Raw genomic sequence first — 11,112 nt, 5'->3', positions numbered from 1 at the left:
TGGAATTCTTCGGTTTCATCCAAGTGTGAGATCTCTCTTTATTCGAAACACTAATGCTATCCTTCAAAGCTCTCAATTTATTAATTTCACACTTTGCCTCATCTAATTCCAATTCTAGGGCTCTGATTCTCTCCAGTTGATCGCGCATCTTTCTATCATATATACAATCACTACATTCCCAACTACCTTTGTCAACAAAATTATCAGGATCTATATCTATGCATTTCCAATGAAAACAGAAATTACAATTATTACATACCAATCCTTTCACTACAATCCTTCTACAACTACGACAGTTTCCAGACAGAGCAGCCATAGCACACATTATGTATATACTGTACCTTATTTACAAATTCAATTTCACTCACTTTTCAATTTAATGTACTTACGTATATTAGTTTTAGGTTATTTCTACCCTTTAGTATCACCACACTATAATATTTCAATAGGCCAACGCTACACTTTATGTCACTAGCATTCCTTTGCTTCTAGCCACCTCAATTCAAAAAAAGCTAAACTGAATTTTTAAACAAGTTGCTGAAAATGGTTGCTGTTCATTACAATGCAGGCTTCAATTCAGTACGCATATTATTAAAAACATTTTGAAGCATATTCTCTGAAAATGAATTTATCGTTTCTTGAATATAATTTTTTAGTACGATATTATTAATATAGGTTCTTTCTTCTATAGAAAACTCAATCATATTTATGAAACACACTATACACTGCAGTGTTTACTTCACTGCTTGAAGACTTCGAATGTAACAGCAGCCGTAAGTTTGTGTGTCTGACGGGAGCAAGGACATTAGTGAAGGGGTGAGAGTGAAGTACATTCAGAAATGCAGGTACAATAAAAATGCAAGTAAAAATAAAATGATGTCCCTGTACTAGAGCTAATAGCTCACGTTCTGTGGTGGAATAATTCCTTTCAGATTTTTGTAGTACTCGTGAGACATATGCAATTGGGTGCTCTTTCCCTTCTATCTTTTGAGATAAAACGGCTCCTAGCTCAGTTCCTGATGCGTCTGTCGCTAGTATACATGGTTTACTGAAATCAGGATATTTCAGGATTGGTTCACTACACAGTGCTTCTTTTAACGTGCTAAATGAATTTTCCTTTGTTTTGGTCCAAACAAATGTGGCGTCCTTTCTTGTGAGATCTGATAATGGTTTAGCAATTTCAGCAAAGTTGTCAACATGTCTACGGTAATAGCCTGCTAGACCTAGGAATGATCTATGTGTTTTGCGTTTTTCGGAACTGGAATTTTGAATTTTCTGTAGGTCGGGACGTACGCCTCTCGAGTCCACTACATGACCTAAGTACTCGATTTCGGGTACTGCAAAAGTACATTTTAGGGGATGTGCTTTCAGATTCGCGTCTCTTAAACACTGCAAAATCTCTTTTAGCCTCTCTGTGTGTTACTCTATTGTTGAACTGTAGACAACGACGTCATCAATATAAACAAAAGCCGATTCGCCTTTTAAGCCTGCTAGAACTCCATCCATTAGTCTTTGGAAAGTACTCGGGGCTCCTACTAGACCAAACGCCATTCGATTGTATTCAAACGTCCCCATGGGTGTACCGAAGGCAGTTTTCTCTTTATCTTTTTCCTCAATTTCGACTTGTCAAAAGCCACTGAATAGATCAATTTTTCTGAAGTACTTAGTACCAGATAAACTTTCGAGTGTTTCTACGATGTTAGGGAGTGGATATGAATCACCATGGGTAACAGAATTTAGACTTCTGAAATCAGTACAGAATCGCATTTCCTCGCTTCCATCAGGTGATTTCTTTGGGACTAAAACTATGGGTGCGCTCCACGGGCTGGCAAACAGTCGGATTATGCTCTTATCTAGCATGTCCTTGTAACATGTCCTTGACTACCTCTTTATACTTGTGCGGCAACCTATAGAGTGTTTTCTTGATCGGTAGGGCGTCTCCTACGTTAATCCTGTGTTTCACCTTACTGGTGCACCCTAATTCATTTTGTGTAGGATCCTGGAAAACATCTCGGTATTCGTGGAGAACTTCTCTTATTATTACTTGATCTGTTTCGCTCAAATGGTCTAAGCTGATAGATTCTACAATACTATCTGAACTTTCGCTTATTGCACTTACAACATTACAATGGGGACTTATCGTGTTCTTGTGGTGAGGCATCACTATACTGGTACTCAATTTCTCCTAATATTCGTCTCTTATGCACTCGTATTTCTTCTCCTGTACAATTTATGATTTTCACGGGGACTAACTGACCCTTACTTGGCTCGATTGTCATTGACGTTTCTAGCAACATATGCACCATTTATTCCGAAACTCGCCGGCTCGAGAATAATCGGAATTTTGTCTTGAAATGTCTTCGCATTTCTCTTATTGGAACCTACCCCTTCCCTGGTGGTATTTCCATTAACCCGTCCTAAGACAACTGCTTCGCTTCTTGGCGGTATAATAGCTTCCTTGCTATTTCTAACAACCACGCCTCGGGATTCAGATTTAGGATGTGGGTCTTCCTAAGACATTTTGACTTTTCCCTCTCACTGTGTTCTACTTAATGCGACGGACTCAAATTCTGCGTCTGCTGCGCTCGAGTCATTGACCTATTTTAGGTGGCCGTTCCAAAATCAATTACGCCTACCTTTTCGTGACATGTGGATTCGCTTGCCAAATTTATAACCCAGCCTTCCTTCGTCTTCAACCTTCGGCTTCCTACATCGAGGATACAATTATGTTTCTGTAGAAAATCTAGACCTAGCAATCACCTACTTCCGGGCCTGCATTTATTGGTCATACTATAAAACTGTGCGGGATCCTTACCGCATTAGTAAATTCTAATTCAAGATCTTGTCTTCCCTTTATCTCAAGACTCTTCCCGGTAATACTTATCGCCCTTTTATCGGTATCATTAATTGTATTCCCTGCTAACCCTGGTCGGACGATTGATATGGTTGTCCCTGTATCTACTAACCACTTAGTTACCTTCCCGTTTACCCTTGCGATGGCCAGGAGTCCTGCCACGCGTGAACTGGTAAAGAGGAGAGTGCAAGCGGATGGTTTATTTATTGCCTTGACGTTACGAGGTTTGGAGCCAAGGCATCCCCATTTCCCTGGTTTGGACTATCATATCCATTACGAAAACGCTCTCTTGCTTTATGACTTCTTTTTCGGCAAGAGTAATACACTGTAGTATCCCTACGAAATCCATATGCGGCACCTCTATTTCTATTGGTGTATTGGTAGTGACTGTTTCCCTTAGCGTCTCTGCGCTGCTGGTGACGCGGGGTGGAAAGTGGCTTTTTCGTACGGCAATCTTTAGTCATGTGCCCGTTGCGGTGACATTTGTGACGGAATTTATGTTCTGTTACTACGAATACATCGCGATGACCTGTTTCCTGTCTCGCTTCGTTCGTCGCGGTGTCGGCTAACTGGACATCGTCTTTCATATTCTTTGGCCTTCCTAACCGAACATATTTGGCTATTTCCCCTCTTAATCCTGCTACGTATGCGCCTAACAATCGACGTTCTGTCTCTTCTGTGAGTATGCGTCTTTCTAACGAGTCCCTTGTCTCTTTTAAGGTTTTTAAACTGAGAGCTTTAATCCTATCCGCAAATGCTTCTGGGCTTTCCGTTTCCTTTTGTGTGGCCGTTTGTAGCTCTACAATTATACATAATAGAAATATCAGGCATTTTTCCCCTAAATCTCTCCTCAAACGCGGCTCTAATGTCTGCGAAGGTGGCGCCATCTTGAATGAGATCCGGTCTACTTTGCAAAAATTCGAATGCTGGTCCTGCTATTTTAAGTCTGAGTATGTGTTTCTTATCTTCTTCACTTAAATTTTCTAATAGCGCAGCGGCGTCAATATTGTTGAAAAATTCATAAATCAGTAAGCTGCCTGGTAAGCCTGTCCATTCTTTCAACGCAGTAGCTGAAGATAGATCTTTAGTTCTCCGTTACTTCGGTTTGTAATCAACAATAGCTAAAGCCTACACTACAAGATTAACAATAGCTTGTTCGAGATTGTGCGCCATTTTGTTTTACTGGAGGGAATCAGCCAGTATCCGCCACACGCAAATTATTACGTAGCATCATATTATACACTATGCACTATAACACACATTTCTTATAAAATAACTTAACTACTACACTCTATATCAGATGTCTTTGGAGCAGATATAAACGGAACGAAATGCAAGAGAGTGCGGTTCACACGATACTAAATATATGTGTATGAATTAAGTGAGGTGCCTAGAAGCAAAGTCAGCAATCTCCACTTTGGAAAATATTACAGTAGAAGCAAAAAACTTTTCGAGGTGTTCACTGAACGACAATTCCATCAAAAACTATTTTCATATGTAAATAGACATCGGAAAAGCAATTTTATATAGTATCTTTACTTCAAAGTAACTGTGGAACAATATATTAAAGCTTTTAATATGGAGATTGCTGTTTTTGCTTCTCAGATATGGATATTATAGTCTTTGCATGTAAGATGAGGAAGATTGCCAGGTTTTATTGCAGATTTCAGAAGTCATGTGTAATTATCAAATTTAATTCTGAATTATAAGCATTATTTTAGGGATAACAAAACATACAATTTTTTTTTTCACAATATTCAACATTTGAAAAGTCTTATTGTTCATCTTGCTACACACACAATTCTGGAGATTCTTCCATGAGTTCACACGCACAGTCATTAGTGTCTACCTCATTAGATAAGTCCAATGTATCAACATTGTCAATTGGCAGCTTGTAAAAATTCAATTTTGCGTTCTGACGCCAGTTCTCACTGAAGTGGATCTGAAGCAGTCGTTTGACATCAGAAATTTTCTTAGGTTGCACAAGATTTGGTTGTAGAGGTGGAATGCGTTTTGGAACCATTTGAGTGACATGAGTTTCTTTTTTTGTTATGTATTTAAAGCAGCCTGTGTCACGCAAGTAAAAGTTTTCACCTCTCATTGCGATTATTGTTGGTTGGTCTCTTGAGAATGTTTCCCTATACTATTCATTTTACTGGAAATTTTATGATAGCTGTCTTCATTAAAACAAAGTAATTTAGTTTACTTTTACCTCAGAGAAATAGAACTGACACTGTAATAACCATAATAACAATGAGAAAAAGGAAAGAAGACAGCTGACGGTCACATGACCAAATGGGATTCTCTGATTGGCCAATGTGGATATTGCTGGCTTTGCTTCTCAGATTATCAAATTTGAGCATGGAGATTGCTGCCTTTGCTTCTAACCCCGGTTTTCAATATGAAAATTAAACCTTTTACAGCTGCTTTTGCTTCACCTCTGGAGATTGCTAGAAAACACCAAGGTGGATCCATTGCTGCCATAATATAAGTTTCTAAAAAAAGTGGAGATTGCTGACTTTGCTTCTAGGCACCTCAAGTAATCGACTACGTTCATATAACGAAAAGTGAAAAATAAAGTAATGTGTCTTTGAACATACCTTCTTGCATCAGTCACTAGTTGTACTGCTGTCGTCTGCTCATACACCGCACAGATGCTAGACGCAATAGAAACTGTAGTAGTGGCCGTGTCTCTAAATAGTCTCGTAACCAGGATATGCACGCGCTAGTGTCTACAACACTCTCAGCTAAGTAATGACTCGCCAACCAATGGGAGCGCAGCGATAACATGAGATGCATTGAGACCCTTGTTATGGTCTGCTCCAAAGACATCTGGTGTAGAGTGTAGACACATTATTATCAGTCTGAAATATATAAACATTATTCAGTAGTTTCCCTTGTATCCTGATAGACAGCTACATATTGAATAGAACGCGTCTATGAGTAGTTCGCGTCGTATCTCGCCTCTGAACACCATTTTTGTTGTGCCACCATCAACTTAGGTCGGATGACTTCCTGAACGAATGACTACTGCGTTCGACTGCCGCTCACACTTAGGCCTATCAGGATTTCTGATATCACCATTACACTTATAATGGAAAAGAAACGATTTTACTGAAAGAGTTGGGACTCTCAGGATATTATAGGAAAACTACATGGTTACTGAACTTAAGATTCCACACTGAATTAGTTGTGAATGAAACTATACTTGACGTATTAAATACATACAAATACACATAACAAGTTACTTACAATGGTATATTTCTTGTCTCTTCCGATGCCATTACGACTTGGTCCTCGATCCCTGCCAGACGATGTCACCATCCTACTGTATCACTGTCTGCCGCCAAAAAATCCTCTCACTGGACTGTTTCAGATTTGACACCCCACAGGAAATCATGCTATAGGGAGTTCTTAAGCCCTGAGGCATAACAATATTAAGGTAAAATGAATCCATAATGAGCTATGGGATTATGTGATCCAAACAAGTGATAAGACCAAGTGGAATACAAGCAGTTATGGGAATCAATGTGTTTCAATTCCTTTTAACATTGAGACTGCTTCGATAATAGAAGGACCATAGAAGAAATATGAGTTCATGTCAATTTAGCTGTTATCTGAGGAACATGTGATCAGTTCGTGGCCACCTGTAAGGCCTCTAATATTGTGAGTTCGTACCGTGGGTGGATGAAAAATTACAAACATTTCGAAGCAGTTGTTAATTCGTGCAATACATTACTCTTAAATTATGGATAGAATATGAAGATTTTCGTAACAGTTACTTGAATTTGAATTAAATTTAATAATAACTGTTTATTGTGATACATTATGCCAGTGTTTCTCAAACTTCTCCATTGTGATCACTTTTAACATATTGTACAAACTTAGAATTCTCGTAGTGCATATTTATATTGTTTTCATTATTATTATTATTATTATTATTATTATTATTATTATTATTATTATTATTATTACAAATTATAATGTCAATGAAAGACGGGAAGAAAGTTGTAAACTTATGAACAAAAAGAGTTATTATTTGATGGAAAAACAAAATGAGATAGAAACAAATACTAAGAATAAAACATTAGACATTTATATAAGGACATAAAGGAATTTAAGGCGTTGGATACAGCTTACAGCAAGTAAAATTTTGGAAATATTCAACATTTTTTTCTCCATTATTGTATCTTGTACAATAATGAAAATTAATATGTGTATAACACTGTCCTTCTGCTATATGAAAAAATATTTTTACGATTTAAAAAAAATGTATTTACGTTTCTTTAATTCAGTTCACTGTGCAGTGATGAAACGTTTCCAACATAACTAACAAACTAACCAACATTCTGTGATGAAATGTTTTATGTGTATTTATGCATGTCATATCTACAATATGATGCAAGATTACTTCTCTATGTTTCATAGATTGTCTGATAAAAAATAAATTCATTTTTAAAAATAGTCAAATACCAATATTTTCTTCTAACACAAAATAAAAAAAAAAAATTATTTATTAAGGGTAAACATGAGTTTCAGCAATAAAATAAAAGAGAGAGAATATAAAAAAGTTAACAAGTTTATGAGTTATAAGGAAAACGCTTCATTACTACATAGTAAACTGCCACTATATTGAATTTTGAAAAATATATATAAATAATTTTTTTAAATCATAAAAATATTTTTTTAGATATAGCAGAAGGACAGTGTTTTACACATACCAATTTTCATTATTGTACAAGATACGGAAAAACATGTTGGATATTTCCAAAAAATGCACTGCTGTAAGTTGTACCTAACCCCTTAAGAAAGGATATCAGGCAAGGATAAACGCGATCAAGAATGAGAGAGAACGGTGACTTGCTTACAAACTCTCATTCCATCCTGAACAAATAGAAAAACTATTTTGGGAACCACTAAGTCTACATAGGCCAAATAGAAATGATCGGAACTAAAATATAATATATAAAATTCTGAGCCATTTATACCAGATCCCAGACTTTCTGAAGTCGAAATTGTGATAGGAAAGCTGAAAAAATTAGTCTTCAGGTATCGATAAAATTCCAGTGCACAAAATTAATGGAAGAGGGTGTAAAACATTATCTGGTGAAATAAGCATTTACTTGCTATTTGAGAAAAGGAAATTGAACCAGAATAAAATAATGGAGGGGTCCATAACTGTATCTTCCTTTAAGAAGAGGAAAAATACTAATTGTAATAACTTTCTATGAATACCACTTTTATTGACGTTGTACAAAAATTTATCCGATATTCTTTTGAGAAGTTTAAGTCCGTCTGAACGTAGGCGTACCGGTAATAGATGGATTACTGAAAGATTTTTTTGTATTCTCGTTGAATTTGGTATTCCCAAGAAACTATTTCGACTAACTAAAATGTGTCTCAGTGAAACGTACGGTAGGGTCCGTACAGGCCAATTTCTGTCTCAGGCTTTTTCAAATCATTGCGGGCTAAAACAAAAAGATGCACTGTCACCTTTTTCTTTTTAACTTAGCTCTAAAATATGTCATTTTTGAAAGTCCAGGAAAACACAGAAAGTTCAGAATTGAACGGATTACATCCTCTTCTTGTTTATGCGAATGACGTGAATATGTTATGATGAAATCCAAGAAATATTAGGGAAAACAAGGAAATTTTACTTGGTTTGGTTTGGAAGTAAATTCCGAAAAAATAAAGTAAAGTATTATGTATCTTGACCAGAACATAAATTAATATGAACTGGACATATAAAAATTGATAAAAATTCCAACTTTATCCTTTGAGAAGGTAGACAAATTCAAATGTCTTCCAGCAACAACAACAAATATAAAGACACTCGCGAGGAAATTAAACGCAGAATAAATAAGGGAAATGTTTGCTATTATTCGTTTGAAAATAATTTTTTGTCAAGTGTACTTTCAAAAAAACTGAAAGTTTGATTTTATAAAGCAGCTTTATTACCGGTTGTTCAGTATGATTGTGAAAATTGGACTCTCACTTTGAAAAAGGAACAGAGGTTAAGTTTGCTATAGAATAAAGTGTTAGGAAAATATTTGGAGTTAAGAGGGATGAAGTCATGACATCAAATATAAGTATATCAATATTTTCGTAATATGACTGTTCACCCTCATTCAATGGTCTGAAATCTGATTTAAATGCCAAACAACTTCACTGATATTTCAGGAACTTTGTAGTTACATTTTTACACTCCTCTAGCAGTACTGAACTTTCCACTGAGTCTATAAAATAATTAAAGACTGGAGATTGCTGGGTTTGCAGTGAAAGACCTGCCCTTGGGCAGAACAATATGAATCAATGAACACATTCTTACTAATATTACAACATTTTATCGGCAGAAAGCCGCATGTAATTTCTATATCACACATGACTAGTGAATGACTGCGAGCCTATAGTTAATTAGGAATTGAGACACTGCGCGGTGCCACCAGTACGATTTTGAGACCCATGCAAGGTGCCTGTATCTATTCCAAAATTTACCACTACAAATTGAAGAGCCACTGAAGCATCTTATGCAAGAGCATTTTCCTGATCATGATGTTAAGAAAGATACAACTGAAACAGAGAACAGAAGACCATTCTTTCTCAACATTTCTCTCACTTTGACCCCCATCTAACGTGAGAAAAAAAAAAGGATACCACTTATCAACTTTTGAAGTGTAAATGTCTGTTCTGAACAGATCACCTCGAAGTTAGTATTTATTTTCTCACCCTTCAAGAAAGATTTTCATTTCGAATTTTTATTGACTGTGTACGTCAACAGTGAAAGAGTGATATTATGTTTAAGTTTTGCTTATTTTTTAATTTTGCTGCACTGTAGCTAGGTACACAATAAGGTGAAATTATTCTTATTATTAATTATGTAAGTTCCATCTTTGTATTGCTCTGTGGGTGCATGCAGTGGCGGCTGATTGACTGAGGCAAGTGAGCCCGGGCCTCAGTCACTTGGCTTATCTGAAATCAAATTTTGTTTTTATGTAATGTATTAGTTATTTGAATGAAGCTTATATCGCTGTAGAAGCATTTGAAAACTTTGTGATGTTTTGCAGTAAAATTTGTTCCTGAGGCCAGGATCGCTCATGCCAGGTCTGGCTTGTGATGTATATAGACCTGTTTTGCAACAAAATTTGTTCATGAGGCCAAGATCGCTCGTGCCGGGTCTGGCTTGTGATGTATATAGACCTATTTTGCAGTAAAATTTGTTCATGAGGCCAGGATCGCTTGTGGTGGGTCTGCTTCTGCATTTTCATGTGTCTTCGCAGGCTTTTGAGGTTGCACTTAAAACGTTGTAACTGAGGCACAATTCGTCTGGCCTGGTCAGGTTTCACTCCTCCTAACCGTGGGAATAGGGTGACTTGTCTTCCTAAATAGGCCATAAATAACAAACATTCCAGCTCTTTGGCAGGCAGAGACCCACACTATTCTCTCCTCTTATGTCTTAGTTTATGACTTAAGTGAGGGTGTTGTACTATTGTACTTCGTGTAGTGAATCTGGGCCAATGTTGTTATGTATTTCGGAAAATATAAATAGAAACAAATGCCAGAAATAATGCTGTGTAGTTAATTCATTGTTAGAGTGTCCTTTTTCGAGAAGAAATAATATTGAAAGAAAGGAAGTCTTAAATAAAGAGAGAGCCGACCGAGATACCTACGACATTGCTGACAATTTTTCTGACAGATAATCTTAAAACGCGAGTTTCTATTGCATCCTGATATGGGCAACATAGATGGTTAAGTGGTAACGTGGTGCAAAATAAACTTCTCTGTTGGCCTTGTTCGTTGCTGTCAAGGGAAAAAATAGAAAGAAAAGAAAGAAACGGGAATTTCAACATATAATATGGGTTGCCTCCTCACACTGAAACAATCGCTGAAACTCGCAGCATAACAGCTTATTTGGTGAGTGAAATTATTATTTTTCATTACTAGTAATAATAATAGACTAATATTAATAATAATACAGTAATAATGATATTAATATTATAATAACAATAATAATTAATATCATAAATAAACATTTTCTATCGGAGGCACTTAAACTAGTTGCATCTGGCCTCACCGAGGATTTCGATCACTGGCCACTACTTGGTGCATGGTGTAAGGTATTTGGCAAAAATTTTTCCTTATATTTCGACTAGTTTAGAAAATGAACATCTTGAGAAATTTGGGAGGTACCTATATTGAGTAGTAAAATCTAGTGTCTTACACCTGCCCAGCTATGTATAACAGAAGGAGGGAAATCATTG

The 11,112-nt window shown here is 36.5% G+C and overlaps 1 protein-coding gene across 2 annotated transcripts in view; it reads right to left on the bottom strand.

Moving 5' to 3' along the window:
• LOC138705125 (uncharacterized) overlaps positions 1-11,112 on the bottom strand; it is a 208,425-nt gene that overhangs the window by 15,380 nt on the left and 181,933 nt on the right. For both annotated transcript variants that reach the window (XR_011333631.1, XM_069833777.1), the window contains one exon: positions 5,455-5,718. Coding sequence is in view for 1 of the 2 variants with exons in the window: in XM_069833777.1 (XP_069689878.1) it covers positions 5,714-5,718 (5 nt within the window). In the remaining variant the exon portion in view is untranslated. The remainder of the gene's footprint in view (positions 1-5,454; positions 5,719-11,112) is intronic.

The sequence above is a fragment of the Periplaneta americana genome, chromosome 8 (assembly GCF_040183065.1).
Source record: "Periplaneta americana isolate PAMFEO1 chromosome 8, P.americana_PAMFEO1_priV1, whole genome shotgun sequence".
NCBI lineage: Eukaryota > Metazoa > Arthropoda > Insecta > Blattodea > Blattidae > Periplaneta > Periplaneta americana.
Note: the sequence above shows the minus strand (reverse complement) of the source record. Positions and strands in the feature narration are given on the sequence as shown.